The 22,726-nt window shown below is 38.6% G+C and overlaps 1 protein-coding gene across 2 annotated transcripts in view; it reads right to left on the reverse strand.

Annotated features, from left to right (window-relative positions):
• Positions 1–1,177: 1,177 nt before the first annotated feature.
• Hcrtr2 (hypocretin receptor 2) overlaps positions 1,178–22,726 on the reverse strand; it is a 98,051-nt gene continuing 76,502 nt past the window's right edge. Inside the window, exons 5-8 of one of the 2 annotated variants that reach the window (XM_021172745.2) lie at positions 11,618–11,838; positions 8,350–8,471; positions 5,798–6,020; positions 1,178–3,484 (exon numbers count right to left, since the gene is read on the reverse strand). In XM_021172745.2, the coding sequence (XP_021028404.1) occupies positions 3,430–3,484; positions 5,798–6,020; positions 8,350–8,471; positions 11,618–11,838 (621 nt within the window). In that variant the 3' untranslated portion in view covers positions 1,178–3,429. The remainder of the gene's footprint in view (positions 3,485–5,797; positions 6,021–8,349; positions 8,472–11,617; positions 11,839–22,726) is intronic. The other variant, XM_029481767.1, reaches the window with a different exon arrangement.

Here is a 22,726-nt window from a genome sequence, read left to right on the forward strand (position 1 = left end):
TTCTTCTTCTTCTTCTTCTTCTTCTTCTTCTTCTTCTTCTTCTTCTTCTTCTTCTTCTTCTTCTTCTTCTTCTTCTTCTTCTTCTTCTACGTTGTCGTCGTCGTCTTTTTTTTCCCCAGTTTTTCGAGACAGGGTTTCTCTGTGTAGCCCTGGCTGTCCTGGAACTCACTCTGTAGACCAGGCTGGCCAAACAATGACTTCTTAAAACAGATAAATAGGACAATATGGAATTTAAAAATATTCTATACAGCAAAGGAAACAACCAACCACCAAAGCAAGAGGTAGAATGCAAGAAACATTGTCTCAAATATACATTTGACTGGGGATTGATGTACATGTGTATGTAAAGATGACATCATCATTTACATACATATGGATATGCACACATATGTCTCATCAAAAACTGAACACTAGCAAAACACATCCTCTAGTTCACAAAAGAAAAAAACACAAATGACCAATAGATACTTGAAAACTTGTTTATATCATGAGCCATGAGGGAAATGCAGATGAAAACTTCTTTGATATCTTACCCAATTAGAATTTCCACCACCAAGAAAACAAACAGCAAATCTTAGCAGGAATATAGGAAAGCAGTAACTTTCTCTCTCTTCTGATATGAATGTTTCTGGTACCAACTCAATATCAAATATCTAAAAATAGAATGAACAGAAGACACTGCTATGCCTTTCCTGGACGTATGCACAGAGGTCTATTGGTCCTATCATGGACATTCTAGCAGTTCCAAGTTTATTTCTTGGTGATAAACTGTGAAGTGTCTCTTCCTCTTCCTTTCTCTATTTTTTCTTGAGCTTAGATTCATTTGCTTTGTAGTGTGCTACTTGCTCACTTCAGGAGACAAGGAGAACCTAATGGAGTTGGATGATACCTGGCTGGTGAGTGGTCCTGGTGCTTTAGATGGCAGGGCAAAGGTTAATTTGGAGGAAAGTGGAACAGGTTGAACAAGCAGAATCAGATGATGAGGACAGGACCAGAGAATGCCTCAACAAGTTCTCCTCTGTTACACTCGTGGTACACGGCCATTGGCTGGATTGGAAGTTAGAAGACTGTGGATAACTCCCTCAACATTCTCATCTCTGAGAACCTCCTCTTTGAACTTCAATGCAAAATGGCTCTTTTCCTCAAGGAAAGCCAAATAATATTCGATTATACCTCTGTTTTTAAATTTTTTATTTGTTTACATTTCAAATGTTTTCCCCTTTCCTGGTTTCTCCTCTGGAACCCCCCTATTCCATCATCCCTCCCCCTTCTGTGATGGTGCTCCACCTTAGGAGTCAAATGTTTACCCCTGTAAATAGAATAAAATGTTCTGACTAAGAATTGGTTTTAAGAATCATTTAAATCATTTACACTATAGTTTGAAGTCCTTGATAATCAGCTGGCTCAAAAAAAAATAGTCAACTAAAGGTATTGTTTAAAAGTTTAATATTTTATACTCATGCATTTTCAGACTATAATAATCATTTGTAAACTAAGGGGGTTATTATTCTAAGTCACAAGCAGAGGAAAATTCTGACTCAGACAAAAGCTTTGATTTTTACTTCTATAAATGTGTGGTTTTGTATAACTTTTATGAAATATCTCTGTGTTTAATATTAACTTTTATTATAGTACCTCCTCTTAGAAATAATATTAAAAATCTTTTATATCATAATTATCCCTGGTTATATAAACTTATTGGAAAAATATTTTGGTCATCAAGTACTGCACCAGGGTTAATTCAATCCTTAACTGCAAAGATTTGACAATAATTATGAGCAAATATCCAATTTATGTATTGAACAACAACATCATTTTTCACATAGGACAGCAGGACAATGTGGATGTGATTATGAATTTCTCAGTGACATTTTACTTAAAAATTACAGAATTCAACCTTCACACTGGGAGACATGTAATCACATTTTTTTATACAAAAAAAAAAGATTTTCATGAAGACACAGTACAATCAAGCATAAAGATATAATTATTTTAAATAAATAATTATTGAGCAACTGTCATGCTGATACATACATAGATACAATAATAAAAACATATTCATGAAAAAAACCTAGATTTTCTAACTCCAAAGTCTATAAAGAAAATCTAAAAGAATAGAAATACGTGGCAAGGCAGGGGAGTCTTTTGTCCCCCTTTTCAAGAGTGTAGAAAAGCATTCCCTTTGAACTTTGAGAACTAACAGTGATTTTCATGTTTATGTTGTTTTCTTCTGTGCATAAAGTAATAGAAAGGATTGTAAATGAATATTTTCCTATTTATATAATGACCTTAAAATACCATTGTTTTGCTTCAAGCAATGTGGAAACTATTTGAAAGTAATCTAATGGAATTTATGCTTTGGCCTGTGGTTTGAAGGAGAAGAGTAAGCTGTTGAAAGTTAAGTTCCACTGAAGGGTTTCTAATTGTAAGGACTAGCCATGTTTCTTGAAATGCAGTTAATTCCTGTTATGACTCACAGCTAATGCAAACCTGATATTATTACATTGTATCAAAGTGCTAATAGCCCTCATTTCAGTTATTATTAGTAACAACTCTAGACACATTCAGATTGTCACTTAAAAGCATAGTTAATTATTCTTCCTGAATTAATGTATACTGGAGTGAAACTAGGTATTACTGTGCCTGACACTTTTACACTGAACTTATCAATAGTTTATAACTACTTAATTATTCCACATTGTGGAAAATGTAGAACTCATTTTTTTTCCTCTCTCTCACACACTTAGGTTAATATTTAACCCCAAAGGAATAAACTCAAAATATCAAGGTTTTCATGATATTATAAAAATTCATAAATCATTCATCTCAAATATATTTGGTAAAATTATTACACTGTCTTATTAGCAACAAAACTAATGACATTGACATCTCACATTGAAGGCTTGAAATATAAAGGAAATAAAGGTAGGTCACTGTCCAATGTTCAGCATTGCTCAGTTCTAAAGCAAAACTTTCCTATGAAGTCTTCTCATTTGCATCGTTAGCACACAATGAAGTAAGTAGTTAAGCACCCCAACACCATTGCTATGTTTGGGGGCCTCCTATTTTTTAACCACTTGTCCTATGAAGGTCACCACATTAATCCAAATCTCTCAGGATTCCCGGGCCCTAATGCTGAGAAGTATATACGCGGTTCATGATTCCATCCCCCGCATCATTTATGCATGTGTCTTATTCATCAGTTTTCTTCCAGGCAACAATTATTCTTGAACATGAATGGCTTCCACAAGACGGAAACTTTAGTAAATGAAAACTCAAGTCATCCGGGTCATGTATAAAGCGCATACGTGCCTTAAAGTCCATCTTCTTTAACATCACACTAAGAACACAGTGGCAATTGTTTTGTAAACTGTTATCTCTTTGAGCAGACATGGGTGAGATTCCATAAGGATGCTCGGGCCTCTTCTCTCAGACCTCCAGCCAGGTGGACAGGAGTGAGGATGGTACTCCCTGCTGTAGATACCTGTGCAGCAAAAGACTTTATTTCACATGGGCTAATACGTTGAGGCCAGGAGACACCATTTAGAGCAGTGGTTCTCAATGCTAAAAGTGCTTTGTAATCATCCATAGGATTTGTAAGCCCCTACATTCCTGGTTACCAAACCCACAAGATTCAGGTTCAGTAAGTTTGGGATATGTGTTTAATATTAACTTTTGCTAAATGTGGGTGTGCTGGTTGCAGGGAGCACACTGCACTGAGAATCACTAATTTAGAACACTGAAATTCTGACTTCTGATGGCCATACCAACACCATCTCTCCTTTCCTCTCTTCTCCTCTCTGGGGCCCTCATCTTTTCCTCTCCCCATGTCTCTCTCCATCTCTCTCCACCTTTCCCCTCTTAAAGTTTCTCCTCTTATTTATATAACATGAACTATCATCTTGAGATCTAATACTGTCTCACAGCTTACAGTTAATGAACTCAATTATATTGGAGAAAAATCGTTATATCATGCTTACTGAGCTGCAAGGCTATTAAGGCTTATTACCAAAAAGATTTGAAGATAACTTCAAATCTGAAAGTGCTAACTGTCATCACAATCAGAAAATTACAGCTCTCCTTGCATGTAGTGTATAGTAGACAACACTCTCAAAAGGGAGAAAGGAGACATTGAAAGTGATTGTGTTCTAGATATAGAACATCATGATATTCAGCCATATAATTTTCATAAACCTCATAGAAGAGGGTAGTCCTGGCTTAGAATACTAAAAGGCACATGGTAACAAAATCCTAAACCCTTGAAAAGAAAGCATGGATAATTTGAATGTGTTACTTTTCGCTGAGTTGGGCAAAAGACAAAATGACAATGTAAGTATTTTCAACTAAAATCTCTCCCAAATATTAAATATATCCTGTTTCTTTATAATCAGAGTGCCTACATACTACCACTACACTATGAGATGAGGAACAACTTGATATGTACACTTTCAAATTCTTAATTTAGAAGTGGATACTTACATCATCAGAATTTTGCAGAGAAAGAATTTGAAATAATCATTCCAATCTCATAATTTAAATATATACAAAACATACTCTAGAGTTTCCATTTGTGTATGAGTTAGTATCAAGCCTTCCACTTTTCCAGCTTCCTGTCTTTTAGCCTAGGCATGCTAAAATTAGTAACACAGAGAGTGTGTGTCATTCAATGGGGGTGGGGTGGGGGTTGTAACAGTCCTGCCAGAGTTGTGGTGGGGACCACTGTCTTTGGTTGTGTGACTTCTGTGCCATGCCTGGGAATCTTCAGCCTTCCTCTCTCACTAGACTACAGTAAGCCTTGGTTCATTTATTTGATGTTGTTCATTTTAACTGATGAGATTTGAACCCCAGTCTAGTGCAGGCTGCTAGGGAAATGCTGAGCCACTTAGCCCTATCCCAGACCTAGAGTACAGCCCTTCTTGAACCCTGTCTGCAGCTTCTTTGACTCACTTCCTATTACCTAGTGTACAGTCACATTCTTAATCCAGCAAGGCTGACTAACTCATTGTCCTTAATTAGAAGAATAATCTGATTTTTATCTCTTAATTTAAATCTTAAATCCTTCCCCAGAGATGAAAATGATTGTGTATTAGCAGTTGCTGCAACTTTTTTTTTACTTTAATACAGTCATTTTGATTTTGTATTATACACACACACACACACACACACATACACAAACTTTATATATTGTAAGGTTATATACCTGAGAACATTTAGTAAATGGAAAATAAAATCAGTGGCAAATTAAGCTTAATTGTATATATTTTATGTGGTTTGGAAAGATATACTTTGAATATATACAAATTATATGCTTTTCCATTAATTAGTATTCTCCCAGGTAGCACATTGTAATGATAGTTTTTATGATTTTTTTTAAAAAATTAGTCAATTAATATTGCTTGTTGTTAACTAGGAGTTAATAATTGTTACTTCCCTTATTAATGATTAATTTTTGGTGATTTTTATCAATCAATTTAAATTGTTAAATTAAAATAATAAAGGGTTATAGAAAGAATTAGAAATGTTCAAACCCTTAACGGCCACAACTTCAGTTCACAGAATTAAGAAAAACTAGCTTGAAATAAATTCAGCTTAATTTAAACTTATAATATGTTCGAGTAAATGGTTCAGGAACTATTTCAAATTTGCTTTTTATTTCCAAAGAGTGATCTATTAAAACCAAAAATGGATTGACAAGTAATTTTAGGTTTAGATCAACTGGATACTAAAACTGTTCACAGAGTTTGTATAAAAGAATAGTTTGAGTCGGGCATCCTCATCATAGCAATAGATATTCTACCAGTTTTGAAGCGGTCCTGCCCCGTTGGCTGCTGGGAGTGTGCTTATGCTGGTGAGCGCCACGTGCTCTGAGAGTTTTGATACATTGTCCAAGTTGCTGATCTGTGTGGTCAGGGACTTCCTGCTCTCTGTGCTCGTGCGTCCCCTGGCGAGGCGGTCTCCTTGGCGATGATGAACCCCAAGACAACAAGAAAAGGCAGCTTTAAATTCCTCTCGAAATTTTCCTGTCAGACCAGAAAGCATGAAAGGAAAGTGAATTATGCATAAACAGCTCAACACCTAATGCGCAGGGTACAAATGAGGCGTTCCCTTGAGCCAAGCTAACAGTGAGGTGGAGCATTTTGCATCAGTAAAGGAAATAGAAAAAGGAAATTAAACGATGAAGTATTTTCATATGTGATACTTGGCATTTGTTTTCCTTCTTTAAAGTCAACCCCCACTGTGTTTCTCAAGTTAGTTTTTAACCCTGTAATAATATCAAATAGCTCTTAGGAAAAGTTTTCCTAGACTTTCAGTTGCTTTAAAAGCAATGAAATCTACCCTGTGTATACGCAAGAAGAGAGATACATTATATTCTAAGGATGTTGGTATCTAAAAGAGTTCAACAAAACAAGAAGGAAATACACTGAAATATTTATGAAAAAAATCGTTTTCATAATCCAAGTGTGGCAAAATAAGAAAATAAAGAAACTGGAAAAATCTGAGGAGGTAGTTATCTTTAAACTATTAATGAGATGGTAGGCAGTTAAGACAATGCAATGATCACCCCCATTAGAGAGCCAAGGGCATGCTAGGATTCTGTTCTTCGTTCTCTTTGTGCCTAGGTCACTCTGCACTAGGCTGCTGGGGTGATTGTTCACAGGCCTAGGACAATGGCAGGCACACACCACGGGCTTGTCAGTGCCCTCACTAGCTCCTCTTAACCTCATACCAGAACTCTGCCTTGCTCTGTGCCTTCTATTTCTTGTCTCCCTATTTCTTTCTGGGTCTCAGCTACTCAGTGCAAGGTCAGAGCACTAGTCAGTATGCAATGATTATTTCAAAGTGACAAAATCCCTTTCCAGAATGAAAATTGGTTGTGCTTTTCTTTTACCTATTATAACTTTTTAATACACGATATTATAAAAATTATATTTCTAGGCTGCCATGAGATATTTTAGGAAATGTATGTAATTTTCAAGGCTTGAAAGGAATTAAATGGATGTAAATGTTTGTTATGCATTCATGGTAGAAACATTTAAAATCCTGTTTTGGTTTTTAAATTTTTGAGACTGATAATAGAACCTTCTATTTGTAGTTATCTTTCTAGAAAGTCTATATCCCTATCTATTTGTTTAAGTTCTAAGTACTTAAACAAATCAAGCAAACCAAAAAGGACAATATGAAATTGGAAGACACTCACTGTTTATTAAATATATAACAAAAATTTAAAAGCAAATAAAATATATGTATAAAATGACTGTATTGTTAGACATGAAAGTAAGAAACAAGCATTTTGGACTAAAACTGTACAAAGATGTGGTTAATCACAGCACAGTTCTGACATGGCCACTTGTTGGTTTCCTAAGTGCTGGTGGATGGCCCTCCCTCATAACTTACAGACAATTTTAGAAAAAAATAAACATAAAATTGGTAGGGGTACATTTGCCAGATTATGAGGAGAATTTGGGGGGAAGAAATGGGGTAGATGAGATCATATCTCATAGTATTTTCTTGTGTATGTATGTGTTTTTCAACATAAGTTTAATGTAAGGCATGCAAGATACCCATTTTTCCCTTTAACATTTATTCTAAGTTTTCCAAGGAAAAAGATTAGATCATTTTCTCTGACAAGCTAGGTGTCATGTATTCACTTTCTTTCTTTCTTCTTTTTTTTTTTAACAATTTTTAATTAGATATTCTCTTCATTTACATTTCAAATGCTATCCTGAAAGTCCCCAATACCCTCCCCCAACCCTGCTCCCCAACCCACCCACTCCTGCTTCCTGGCCCTGGCATTCCCCTGTACTGGGGCATATGATCTTTGCAAGACTAAGGCCTTTCTTCCCAATGACAGCCGACTAGGCCATCTTCTGATACATATGCAGCTAGAGACACGAGCTCAGGGGGTACTGGTTAGTTCATATTGTTGTTCCATCTATAGGGTTGCAGACCCCTTCAGCTCCTTGGGTACTTTCTCTAGCTCCTCCATTGGGGTCCCTGTGTTCCATCCAATAGCTGACTGTGAACATCTACTTCTGTATTTGCCAGGCCCCGGCATAGCCTCACAAGAGACTATAAGTAAATGTGCAATTGACACGGGGATACTTGAGGAGCCCCTGAGCTGATGTGTAAGCTTTTCTGTTTCCTGCTTACTCCTCTTTCATGAACTATTCTAGCTCTACTGGGCATCAGGAGAGTGGCAGAACAGTCATTCTACACAAATCTACTCAGGGGCAATCACAGCTCAAACAGAAACGAAGCCCTCTGTCTACTTTAGAGTTGCCTCAGGGCATCTGCTCTAGAAACTCCACCCTTCAGTAGAGGCTCAACAAAGAAACATTGAAAACTCACCACTGAGAAAATTATAAATAATTGGGTTTGCAGCACTGTTGGCATATACAAGCCAATGAGAAAAAGTGAACCAAGCGTAGACAGTCTCTCTGTCTTCTGTGTGTGTGAACATCCCAAACACTCTGCAGGAAAAGAAACGGAAACAGAACATCAAGAGTCTTAAATAATTGAATCCTAAGGAGTACAAACATCATAGATATTTCTGACCCTGTCCTCTGTAAAGGTACTGACAGCATAGCCTCTTGGGAATGGTCTCCTGTACCCATCAGAACCCCCAGCTCAGAGAAAAACTCTCCATGTCTTCCAACCAGGAAATGCAAATCTCTTGTCAAGAAGAGAGAAGCTGAATATTTATCTCCCTTCTTGTTATCTTGTTTCTGAGTGTGCTTGAGTAACTTTCTGTTGGTATTCCACCATGTGCATGCATGTTTTTATTTGTTTGTTTGTTTTAAGCATGTGGGTGATATGCCTACATGTCTGGGTACCACTTGTGTAAAAGCCAGGTATCTACAGAGGTAAGAAGAGGGTGTGGATTTTCTTTAACTGGAGTTATAGATGGCGGTGAGCTTCCAAGTGGATGCTGAGAACTGAACTGTGGCCACTTCCTGTAGTCAGGCAAGACTCTCAGTGGAGAAGTAAGGACAACAACCTACCCAGGAAACCTTTGATCCAAAATGTGTCCTGCCTACAAGAAGTGCAGGGACAAAGGTAGAGCAGAGACAGAAGGAATGGTCAACCAATGACTGCCCCAAATTGAGCTCCATCTCATGGGCAAGCTCCAATCCCTGAAAGTGTTAATGATACTTTCTTATGCTTGCAGACAGGAACCTAGCATAACTGTCCTTTCAGAGGCTTCACCCAGCAGCCAATAGAAAGAAATGCAGAGACTCACACTCAAACATTTAATGGAGCTCGGGGAGTCTTACAGAAACATTGGGAGAAGGGTTGGGGGACCAGAAGAGGACAGGGACTCCACAGGAAGACCAACAGAGTCAAGTAACCTGGACCCTTGGGGGTTCTCAGAGACCAAAAAAGTGAGCACAGGCTGAACTGAGTTCCCCTGCAAACGTAGCAGAGGAGCAGCTAGGTCTCCATGAGGGTCCCCAACAACTGTAGCAGAGGCTGTCTCTGAGTCTGTTGCCTGCCTGCATGTGTATCCTGCACCCTTAAATGGACAGCCTTGTCTGGCCTCAGTGGAAGAGGATGTTCCTAGTCCCGCAGCAACTTGATGGATGTGTGTGTGTGTGTGTGTGTGTGTGTGTGTGTGTGTGTGTGTATGTTAGTGGGGGGGGGGCTATCAGAGGGGGATTCTCCTTCTCAGGGGAAAGTGGAATGGTGGAGTGGGGGAGGGGATCCTGGGAGGAAAGAAAGGGCTGGTATTGGGTTGTAAAGGGAATAAATAAATAACTTTTTAAAAATTCCTTTGAGGAAGTTAGTTTTAACCAACAAGGCTATACATTCTATAGCTTACATGTCAAGAAAATAAAAAAGGTAGGACTTTACATTGTATGAGCAATAAATGAAAGCAAGATTTATATGCAAGGCAAGATTAAATTTAAATACATATCATTTTTAAAAACTGTATTCAGTAAAAACATTTTCAAAGTTATTTTAAAATGTGTGTGTGTGTGTGCGTGTGTGTGTGTGTGTGTGTGTGTGTGTAAAAACACACAGATTGCTCAAAAACTTAAAAAAAAAGTTTTAAATTATACTTAGATTTCTTTCCCACCCTGGAAAAGGAAGCTATTTAATTCAGAATAATAACATGGATATTATTGACAAGAGGGCATCTGGAAATAACTAGAGGGAGAGGTGCAAGCACAGAGGTATAAGAAATTCAAATATGCATCCCACAGAGTGCTAAATCCATTTTCAAAATATTTGATCTGGATTGGTAAAGAAACAAGGGGAGAAGGAAAGAAGAGGGGGAGGTAGAGGAGGAAGAAGGGTAGGGAGAAGAAGGCTAAGGGGAGGGAGAGGAGAGGGAATAAGAGGACAGAGAAAGGGAGAGGGGAAAGGAGGGATGAATCTATTCATTATCATTCATGATTCTGATGCCCTTTTTTTCATTTATTTATTTATTTATTTACTTACTTATTTGTTCACTTTACATATGAATGGCATCCTCCCCCCAGTCCCACCTTTACAAGCCCTGACCCTCCCACTACCCCCTCATATTCTCTGAGGAGGAGCCTTGGGCACTGCCCTGACCCTGACCCTGACCCCTCCCCTTGCCATGGAAGTTGCCTGCCACTGGATTCCCTTCTGCTAGCAGGACTGCCTGGTTTATGGTGTTCTTAATAATCAGGGATGGGGTGGCGGGGCTAGCTAGCAATGCATTTAATACATTTGTGTGCGAGGAAGAAATCGAGAGGGAACCTTGGCAGGAGCAGAGGGTAGATTGTTTTGTGAATGGAGTTTTCAAAACCCTTAAAACATACAAGGCTATATTCTTTCTGAACAAATGTTCATTTTCTACTTTGTCATTGAGGAAACCTTTAAAGAATGGAAAAACAAAGGCCAAAGAGGAGAGGTCTTCGCAGCTGGTTTATACCACTTTTTGTCTGACTCTGGCCAAACTTACCTGTCTCCCCAGCTGTGAGGAATATGACTCTGACTTTGGGAAAAGAGACACGCGAAATTTCAGGCTAAATTTGAAGCCTCTTATAAAGAGAATTAAGGCTGCCTTGGGACCAGTGGGTGTACGTGTAACAGCTTTGATGTTTCCTGAGAAAGCTGGCTACTCATGTCCTGCACTGGACCTGGGACTCAGCATCTGCTCGCTGTTCTTGTCACTGGTCAAAATCATTTCAGCTTCGGAGTTTTGTCTATGTACCTGTGCTCACTGGAAATATAGGATTGTTGAAATATTTGAGAACAAATTTTTATAAAACTCATTTACTCTCTTCCGAAGTACTTTAGAAGTCCAGTGGACTTTTATTTACTTACGAAATTAGTTATTGAAACAATTTTTATTAAAATATTTTCTCATCTAAACCTTAGCAGTCAACAACAGGAGATTAGGAAAACAACCATTTTATCTGCCACTCAACTGAGAATCTTCATCCACTGAAAGAGTGTATTTCCTGTCTGTGCTAGAAGGCTGGTATTGCCTTAAGTGCGCAAAGAACTCCATCAGCTCAAGCAACCGAGTTGATTGGCCAGACAAAGCACCTAGGGAGAGGGAGGTTTGTCTGTTTAGAAAGAAAAGAGATCTTAATTAAAATGCCAAGCTGCTTCACTTTTAAATAAACGCACGGGTTTTTACCTCTTTAGCACATTGAGGATGCTGATTGGTAGATAGCAAATTGCAAAGACCAGAAGTACAACCATGAGCATCCGGGCTGTTTTCCTTCGTGCTCGGATCTGCTTTATCTCAGCAGCAACAGCGCTAATCCGGGCCTTGCTCTGCTGTCCGGACCCCCGGGGCTGAGAAACCGGCTGTGGCTGCTTCCATTTTCTCTGAACCACAGAAGAAGTTCCGGGAATCTGAAAGGAGATGGAATCCCTCATTGGTACTTATCAAAGTTCTACAAAGAAGATGTAACCACAAGAGTGAGAAACAGAAGTTTGGAGTTTGAAATTTCCGTCTCCCCAAGCACTGGCTAGGCGGAGTATGTTCTTAGCACACATTTCGTCAAACACCAAATAGTTATATGTCTGGGGAAAAGTTAAAAGTAAGCTTATATTCTTGTGTTAAAACAGGATAATCTTGTCAAGGTCTGAAGAGAACAACAAAGAATACATTCCCTTATTAAACAGAGAAGGGATGTGTAGAGAAAAGAACGCTAAGAAAATTCAGATTATAAGATTTCATTATAAGTTCTAAATTCAGATGTCGCCTAAATTTAAACACTCATCAGATAACAGGACCGCCTGCCCTCCCCACACACACCGAAAAACAAAAAACTTAAATGACATTTTGATGCATCGATACTGCCACCTGGTGTCGAGTAGAGACACGGCACCTAACCAGCTACTGGGTTTTCTGTGGTTTTCTGTCTCCTGTTGAGACAAAGCAAGTCCATGTGTAAAAGGAACAGAAACTATTCTTCGTGATTTAATGTTCGCACTTACAAAATTGCCTGAAACTAATTTTGCAATTTGCCCTTCTTGAAAGTGCACGAATACACCGAGAATCCTTCCAGGTCTTACACTAATGTCTCAAATAGCCACGATTTGTAGCAATTACATTACACAACGTGCGTTTCCTTTGATTTTTCTGTTGGTTGATAATAGCAGAAAGTTCTGCCAAGTATAATATTTTCTTAATTATAATCTCATGAATTGATAGATCTTAGCAAAATATTAAAATGCAGCTTGTTCATTTTTTTTTTTAAAGATGTGCCAGTAAGTCCACCGCGGGGACAGCTTGATTGTGTTACAGTTACTCAGCGGCTACTTTTATCTCTGCGCCGCACACAGTACAGAGCAGCGCGTTCCCGTGGCCTCTCAGAATGAAGGTTACATTGAACCCGTGGCTGTTTACACTATGAGATCAAAGTCTATTAGAGAATCTTTCATTTGAAAATGGAGCTTTGCTTTGATGTCCAAACAGATGAGTCTCATTACATGAGACCCCACTTGACCATCTTCTTTCAGTTCAGGAGATCAATCACGCAGATTGAAAACCGGCCCTGAGACAGAAACTTCTCAGAAATGGGCAGGGCCACCTCACGAAACCACTGGCTGAGGAGATAAAAGAGTCACAAATGCTCCCATTTTGATGATTCTATTTTTAAATTTTCTAAAAAGATTTTTCAATTTTTATTTTGTGTGTATGAGTGTTTTGATCTTTTGTGTATCTGTGTGTCACGTGTATACCTGGTGCCTGCACAGGTTGGATAAAGGAACTGGATTCCCCGGGACTGAAGTTGGATGGTTGTGATCGGGTTACACTTAATTGCTGAGGATCTCTTCAGTATTGTGGCTCTCCTTTTAAAAAAATAGTTTTAGAAAGAATTGTTTTAGATGTAGCACTAGATCTTAGAAAGTTCCAGAATAATTCTATCACAAAAGCTGGTAAGTATCCATAAGTGGTCTTGAAGTGGAGTCTAAGTAGAACCATAAAGATCATTCTATTTTTAATGTTCCCGTGAAGGGAGAGCCAACATTCTGCCTAGTGACGACTTCTTCAAGTATCAAAAACATTCCCATGAAGAGAGAGTGGCGCAGGGGGCAGAGTTGTGGCCCTTGCGATGAAAAGAAAGGGACATGTGCTGGTGTCACTCTCAGATAACAAACTGAAGGCAAAAGAGGCTTAGTCCTGCCTTCCATGATCCGCTGATAAGCGATGCAGAGAAGCCGAGCAGCCCAAAGGGGACAGCAGAAAATTCATCAGGAGCCATGACATCAACTGACATGCAAGAATTGCACATAGCCTTAAGTCAAGTTCAGTGTGTCCTTAAAGGTAAATTGGAAATTTTATAGATTTGACTGAGAAGATACTAAGTAGAAGACAGCAAAATACTTCAGACCATGTATTTAATTTGTATAGAACTTCAAAACACACCTTATTTTTCAATTGTGAAAGGATTCCTCTTACAAATTTACATACAAGAGAGTAAGTCTTTATATGCATGCATGTGTACAGTTTTATATGCATCCGTGTGTGCAGTTTTGTTTGTGTACATATGTGTGCACAAGCCTTGGAGGTCAGAAGACAATGTAGTCTGGCATTCCTCAGTTGATAGACATCTTACTCTTTAAACAGGGTCTTTCACTGGCCTGGTGTTTGCCACGTAGGCCAGCTGGTCTACCTAGTTAGCCTTAGGGACCTTCCTGGCTTCCCTTCTCCAGCACCGAGGTTACAATTATGTGCCATGATACCCAGATTTTTTTTTTTTTTTGCATGACTTTGGAATGTTAAATTCTTGTCTTCATGCTTACAAGGCAAGACATTTGTAGGCTGAGCTATCACTCTAGGCCCCTGAGTTTTGAATGCATACCTTATAACATAAAAGTACTAATAATGATTTTAAAAAGCCAGAAAAGACACATCCCAATTGTTTGTCCTTATGGAAGGTCTTTCACCAATATGGCACTGAGAGGAATTTTTGTAGAAAGCAAATCACAGCAATACATGTTCACTATATTTTAAATGAACTGTGTAAACTCTCTTTGATATAAAAAAAACATACTGCAATACTACATACTGAAATGTGAACAATAATTATTAGTTCAAAGTACCATACAAATGATGAATACTGAAAAAGAAATGAAATAAGATGCCAGCCAGATAGAAGAGAGGCATTTCATGTTTCTGGATTGGCAGAGTTAATTTAGTGAACATGGTTATACGAATAAAAGTAGCTTGCATATTCACTATAATCCCCATCAAAATTCCAGTGACATTCCTTAGATAATCTAAAAAAAAATCATAATCAAATGTAAACAACAAGTGACCATGAATAGACAAAAAAACCTCTAAACAGAAAGAATACTGTTGAAGATAGCTTAGAACCCAACCCTAGACTGCTATAGAAAAATAGTGAAAAAGACAGCATGGTATTGGCACATAAACAAACATGTACACCAATAAAACAGGATAAAGAACCCATTAATAAATGCACAACAATGGCTACCTAAATCTGAAAAGGATATCAAGAGCATACATTGCAAAATGGCAGGCTAGTCAAGAAATGGCATTGACAAAGCAATTTTTACATGCAGAAGAATGAGCATCAACTTAGATCCACATCTTCATCCCTATACAAAAGTCAATGCAAAGTGTTCACAGATGAAGATGTAATTTTATTCTCTGTCTCTGTCTGTGTGTGTGTGTGTGTGTGTGTGTGTGTGTGTGTGCTGTGAGTGCACATGCCAACAGAGTGTGTGTGTGTGTGTGCTGTGAGTGCACATGCCAACAGAGGCTGAAGGTGTTCGGTCTTTCTGGAGCTGGAATTACAGACAGTTGTGAGCTCCTTGAAATAGGTACTTGGGTCTTCTCTAAGAGTCCAACATGTTTGTAACAACTGGTCCACCACATGACCTTAATTTAAAACTGAGATTTTTGAGCAAAACACAAGGAATATACTTGAAGTTAAGGGCATAAGCACAAACTTTCTTAACAGAATTCCCACAACCCAGACTAGTCCTATGCATCAAGAAGTGGATTGTGTGAAATTTAAAAGTCTCTATGCAGCAAGGAAAATCATCAGCAGAGCAAACAGATATACCATAGACTAGGAAGAAAGTCTTTGCCAGCTCATACAGGGTGAGGGTGTTGATATATAGGATAAATAAAGCACTATAAAATTTAAATACCCAAACCACAGAACTGCCAGTGGATAAATGGGCTAATGAAACAAGCAGTCAGTTCTCAAAGGAAACACAAATGTCCAATAAATGTTTTCAGAACAGTTTAACATTCCCAGTTATCAGACAAATATAAATTAAAACCATTCTAAGATTCTATCTCACCCCTATCAGAATGATTACTGTTTTAGTTAGGCTTTCTATTGCTGTGATGAAGTATTATGACAAAAAAAACACCCCAAAACAAACAAACAAACAACAACAAAAAAAGCAAAAACCCTAACCACTTGAGGAGGTAAGACCCCATGAGGAGAAGTTTGGTAAGAACTGGAGGCAGGCACTGAGGCAAGAACGGAAGCAGGGGCTGGGGGGTGTGCTGCTTGGTTTGTTTCCCATGGCTTGCTCAATCTGCTTTCTCATGGCACACAGTGCCTCCTGCCCAGTACGTCATACTCATGATGAGAGAGTCCTCTCATATCAGTTGTCAATCAGGAAAATGCTGTTGTTTTTTTTTTAACATGGAGATTAAGCCCAAGTTCTCATGTTTGTAAAGCAAGCAGTTTACCATGTGTGCCATCTCTCCAGAGTCACAGAGTTCTTACTGTGAAAAAGTTTCTTTGCTCCCTAAAATCTAATTAACACTATTTACCACAATGATAGCCCATTGTAACCCCATGAAGTTGACTTCCTTACTACTGGAATTGATCTTCCAGTGACTACAGGACACACACATGGATAACTCATAGACTGTGTTTATTTCTCCATTAGTATTTTATTATTTTTTTATTGTTTTCTACTATACCATCTAAATTTTATTGTGTCTTTCACTAGATACTTTTTGAAAAAAAAGTATTTTCTTAGTGGTTACAATGAACAGCTTCATCTAAACAATGATTAATGCTAATCAAATTTTAATCTGTATAAATATATATAGTTTTTCAATATCACTCTACACCCCCTTCATCTTTCCTTTAAGTTACACATTTAGAAGTTGAATTCTTGGTTTTATTTTACACAGTTATATTTCAGTCTGGATACAATTAGAAAAGAATGACAAACAAAAATACCTTTATAGAAAATTCTTTTTGCAAGACAGGGTCCACTATATAGCTTTGGTTAGTCTGGAGCTCTCTCTGTAGATCAGGTTGGCTTTGGACTCAGAGATCTGACTGCCTCTGCTCACTAGGTGTTGGGATTAAAGGCGTGTGCATCACCACTGTCTGGCAGTAAGGCACTACTTTCACTTGTGCTTTTGATTTCCTTGTGGGACTTGAAGCAGTCTTCCTACATCTCCTCTTCCTCTATGACCTTCTGTCCATTTTTTCTCACACTAGACTAATTGTGATCACTTAATATCACGGCATCAATTCTAACTTCTCTAAAACTGTGGTGAACAAAAAGTAAATGGGCCCACGGACACGGTCATAGGATGGAAAACCTTTCAGTCTGTGGAAAGTTCACATCCTGTCTGACTTCAGAGTATATTGCTGCTTACTCCTAATGCCTCATATAGTATGACACACATAAGTGCTTACTAATATTTCTGGAATGCATTAACAAAAGTTTACATAATAACTAAGATCTGTTATTGGATTCTCAGTACTGGATTGAACACTGAAGTATGCACAAGTAGCCAGGTGGGTCAGGCTTAAGAAGTTTCTAAATGAGAGGATCTTGAGAGACTAGTCTGTAAGTCTCATAGCCAGTCAATTCTTTGAATTATATTATCAAGGAAAGGGAAACTTAAGTTGCTAATTCGAGCAAGACTATTGGTACTTTTTAAGTGATAACTGAAGTTCTTAACAAAGTCAGACAAGGGCACACAATTTGCTCAGTAATAACAACATTTGCTAATTCAAAAGTGTAAAACAGAACCCATGCATCTTCATAACTTTAAGCAAATAGGATAGGCCCTTCCCTTGATGGCTCTCTGGATATGGCCCGTGGCAAAAGCAATGCCTGACAACTTTGTTTAGAGGCAGTAACAGTTAGAAGCCAAGCATTGCTCAAGCAGACTTCTATTTAATTATCCATCTGGGGTCAATTTACTTTATTACAGCTGTAAAGTGGGCTCAGCTCAACTTGCCAATTTCCATTCCAATCTGCTTTTAAAATGTTTTAGTTTCACAGTTCAGGCATTTTACTGCAAATCTTGTGAATCATGTGGATAGTACTAAGTGGGACATTTTGTCAAAAAATGTAGATCATTTCTAAGCCTGTAATACAAGTTAAATCTATCTTAAAGGTTTGGAAATTGAGAAATATAAGCTTAAATAATAAATAAGCACACTGTGCATGGTTTAAGAGTCATTTACACATTAAAAAATATTTTTCAAGTTCCTTCTTTGTGCAAGGTAAAAGATATAACAGTTGTTGTCAACACAATGATAGCAAGACAAATTATATATCACTCTTAAGGGTTTTAAGGGCATATTACTTTTTAAGCAAGTGAATATGCAAATATATGCAAATATATGTAAAACTACATAATGGGATATCTTGGTAGTTAATCCTCAGAAACTCAATGTACACTTAAAACCTGTGCATAACTGTATTATGCATTGACACCTTCTTTGAGAAACTGTCAGAGTTTAATTTTTCTAAAGCATTCCTTGGAATGGCAAAGCAATCGATTGCTACATGTCCTTACTTATTTAAACTCTCAGTAGATGTTTTTATGCGGTATTCATCAGGCCTGTGATGATTAGAAGAATACAAAGATTTAGGCTACCATGAACTATCATCCTTTAGTGGCCGAGGAAACAGAAGAATCATTACAGGAATGATCTAAAGCCCCATGAAGAAAATTTTTTAAAGATTTATTTATTTTATGTATATATGAGTACACTGTAGCTGTCTTCAGAAACACCAGAAGAGGGCCCTGGGTCCCATTACAGGTGATTGTGAGCCATCATGTGGTTGCTGGGAATCAAACTCAAGACTGCTGGAAGTGGTTAGTGCTCTTAACCACTGAGATATCCCTCTAACCCCAGGAAAGTTTATTTTTAGGAATGTTATTCAATCAAAAGATATGTCACTTCAGGGGAAAAATTCCTGAATAGAACAGCAATGGCTTGTGCTGTAAGATCGAGAATCGATAAATGGGACATCATAAAATTGCAAAGCTTCTGCAAGGCAAAAGACACCATCAATAAGACAAAAAGACCACCAACAGATTGGGAAAGGATCTTTACCTATCCCAAATCGGATAGGGGACTAATATCCAATATATATAAAGAACTCAAGAAGGTGGACTCCAGAAAATCAAATAACCCCATTAAAAAATGGGGCTCAGAGCTGAACAAAGAATTCTCACCTGAGGAATAACGAATGGCAGAGAAGCACCTGAAAAAATGTTCAACATCCTTAATCATCAGGGAAATGCAAATCAAAACAACCCTGAGATTCCACCTCACACCAGTCAGAATGGCTAAGATGAAAAATTCAGGAGACAGCAGATGCTGGCAAGGATGTGGAGAAAGAGGAACACTCCTCCATTGTTGGTGGGATTGCAAGCTTGTACAACCACTCTGGAAATCAGTCTGGCAGTTCCTCAGAAAATTGGACATAGTACTACCAGAGGATCCAGCAATACCTCTCCTGGGCATATATCCAGAAGATGTCCCAACCGGTAAGAAAGACACATGCTCCACTATGTTCATAGCAGCCTTATTTATAATAGCCAAAAGCTGGAAAGAACCCAGATGCCCCTCAACAGAGGAATGGATACAGAAAATGTGGTACATTTACCAATGGAGTACTACTCAGCTATTAAAAAGAATGAACTTATGAAATTCCTAGCCAAATGGATGGACCTGGAGGGCATCATCCTGAGTGAGGTAACGCAATCACAAAGGAACTCTCACAATATGTACTCACTGATAAGTGGATATTAGCCCAGAAACTTAGGATACCCAAGATATAAGATACAATTTGCTAAACACACTAAACTCAAGAGAACGAAGACCAAAGTGTGGACACTTTGCCCCTTCTTAGAATAGGGAACAAAACACCCATGGAAGGAGTTACAGAGACAAAATTTGGAAGTGTGACGAAAGGATGGACCATCTAGTGATTGCCATATCCAGAGATCCATCCCATGATCAGCTTCCAAACGCTGACACCATTGCATACAATAGCAAGATTTTGCTGAAAGGACCCAGATATAGCTGTCTCTTGTGAGACTATGCCAGTGCCTAGCAAACACAGAAGTGGATGCTCACAATCAGCTATGGAATGGATCACAGGGCCCCCAATGGAGGAGCTAGAGAAAGCACCCAAGGAACTAAAGGGAACTGCAACCCTATAGGTGGAACAACAATATGAACTAACCAGTACCCCGGAGCTCTTGTCTCTAGCTGCATATGTATCAAAAGATGGCCTAATAGGCCATCACTTGAAAGAGAGGCCCATTGGACTTGCAAACTTTATATGCCCCAGTACAGGGGAACGCCAGGGCCAAAAAGGGGGAGTGGGTGGGTAGGGGAGTGGGGGCGTATGGGGGACTTTTGGTATAGCATTGGAAATGTAAATGAGCTAAATACCTAATAAAAAATGGAAAAAAAAAAAGATATGTCACCTTGCACAAAGCTCAAGTCCAAGTGGATCAATGACCTCAACATAAAAGCAGATACACTGAATCTAATAGAAGAGAAAATGGAAAAGAGCCTTGAGCTCATTGACATGGGGGTGGATTTCCTAAACAGGACTTCAATGGCTCAGGCTTTAAGATCAAGAATTGATAAATGGGACCTCATGGAACTGGAAAGTTTCTGTAAGGCAAAGACAGAGCCATTATGACAAATCAGCAACCTACAGATTGGGAGAAAATCTTCACTAATCTCACATCTGATAGATGACTAATATCCAAACTATATAAAGAACTCAAGAAGCTAACCACCAAAACACTAAACAACCCAATCAAAAGATGGGGTATAGAACTAATCCGAGAATTCACAACAGAGGAATCTTGAATGGCTGAGAAATACTTAAAGAAATGTTCAAAGTTCTTAGTCATCAGAGAAATGCAAAAACAACCCTGAGATTCCACCTTACACCAATCAGAATGGCTAAGATCAAAATCTCAGGCAACAGCACATGTTGGCAAGGATGTGGAGAAAGAGGAACACTATTCCATTGCTGGTGGGATTGCAAACTGGTACAAGCACTATGGAAATCAGTGGAGGTTCCCCAGAAAATTGGAAATAGATCTATCTGAAGACCTAGCAAAACCACTCTTGGGAATATACCCAAAAGATACCCCACCCTCTGCTGACTCCTGTGGTTGAATTAGAGGAAAGCTAGAAGAAGCTGAGGAAGAGGGTGACCCTGGAGGAGGTCCAGCAGTCTCAATTAACCTAGACCCCTGAGATCTCTCAGATATTGGACCACCAACCAGGCAGCATGCACCAGCTGATATGAGGTCCCCAACACACATCCAGCAGAGGACTGCCGGGTCTGTGTTCATTCAGAGAAGATGCACCTAACCCTCAAGAGACTGGAGGTCCCAGGGAGTTTAGAAGTCTGGTGGTGTGGGACGAAGGGGGTGGGAGCATCCTCGTGGAGATAGGGGCAGGGGAGGAGGTATGGGATGTGGAACAGACAGAGGGTGGACCAGGAGGAGAATAAAATCTGGAGCGTAAAATTAATTAATTAATTAATTAATTAAAAGGATATTCCACTCAGTGGCAGGCTATGAGTTTCATCCTCTAGTATAAAATGAAGGAGGAGGAGGAGGAAGAGGAAGACAGAGGAGGAGTACAAATAAAGGTTCCCATCCATTTAACATGTGCTAATGTAGAAACATAATCAGACTTAGTTGAAAGTTCAGCTAACAGCATAGACTGCTAAGGTACTTTATTCAATGATACTTTAAGGATTTTTATTCAATGATACAAATTTCAATTATTTAGATCCATCTAATAGGTATGATTTTGTGAGCTGTACATCCCCAATATAAACACCATGAAAGTGAGGCTGGAGATGTGACTCAGTGGCTAAGAACACTGGTTGCCTGCCCAGAGCAGACATGTGGTAGCCCGCAGTCTTCTGTATCCCGACCGCAGTAACTCCTACTCCAAGATATACGGTGCTGGTGCCCTCTTTTGGTTCCCACAGGCACTGTACACACACAAGCCCCATAAGATTGGATTAAAAAATAATGATGGCCAAAGTCACAGGAATCATTGACAAACTTTGTGCAACTCTCAAGTAACATGCTCTGAGTTTAATTTCTTGCATTCTTGCCCATAACTGCATTTTCACATTTTCATGCTGTGACATTCCATATCCTCTACCTTCAACTTGTGAGAAGATCCTTATGGCTCTGTGATTTGTGCCTTTTGTCAGAGAATACTGAAATATGTGACTTTGGAGGGCAATGGAAGATTACAAGACAAAAGCTTCTAACAGAAATTTCAAGTGGTGGTGGATATTTTTTTCCAGCATTTCTGTCTTTACTGAGATACCCAGAATGGCATCTCCCAGAAAGCATCACTCACATAGTCTGGCAGAAGAGTAGCTGAGACTAGGACTGGCATGACATGGGAGTGAGACAGAACTGTCGCTGAGAACAGTATACATCTTGGATACTACTATTACCTAGCAAAAGCTGATGCAATAACACACACAAGGAAGTGGGGTGTTACCATAACAAAACATCCTAGAGTAAGTGACATTGGCTTTAGGACAAGTAGAAAGTCTGACAAAATAGTTGCTGGAAATTAAACACATCACTGCTCATGTCTTACAGTGTTTATACTTGTCTTTCTTTGTTTTGATGAAAAAAAATTGGAGAACAATATGTGACTTGACTTCACTGCTAAGTCACAGAAGTTGTAAAAGATTTAAAAAATATACATGTAAATATATGACTATGTATATAAAGATAATGAAAGGAATTATTAAAAATCTTACGTTGTAAAAATAGAAGAAAAAAGAAAAATTAGGACTTACAGAACAGATATGCCTTGACATTGGAAAAGTTGTTTGTTTCCAATTAGTGAAAGATGGTCTTAAAAAGACACCCATGGAAGGAGTTACAGAGACAAAGTTTGGAGCTGAGACAAAAGGATGGACCATCTAGAGACTGCCATATCCAGGGATCCATCCCATAATCAGC

Source organism: Mus caroli, chromosome 9 (genome assembly GCF_900094665.2).
Source record: "Mus caroli chromosome 9, CAROLI_EIJ_v1.1, whole genome shotgun sequence".
In the NCBI taxonomy this organism is placed as follows: Eukaryota; Metazoa; Chordata; class Mammalia; order Rodentia; family Muridae; genus Mus; species Mus caroli.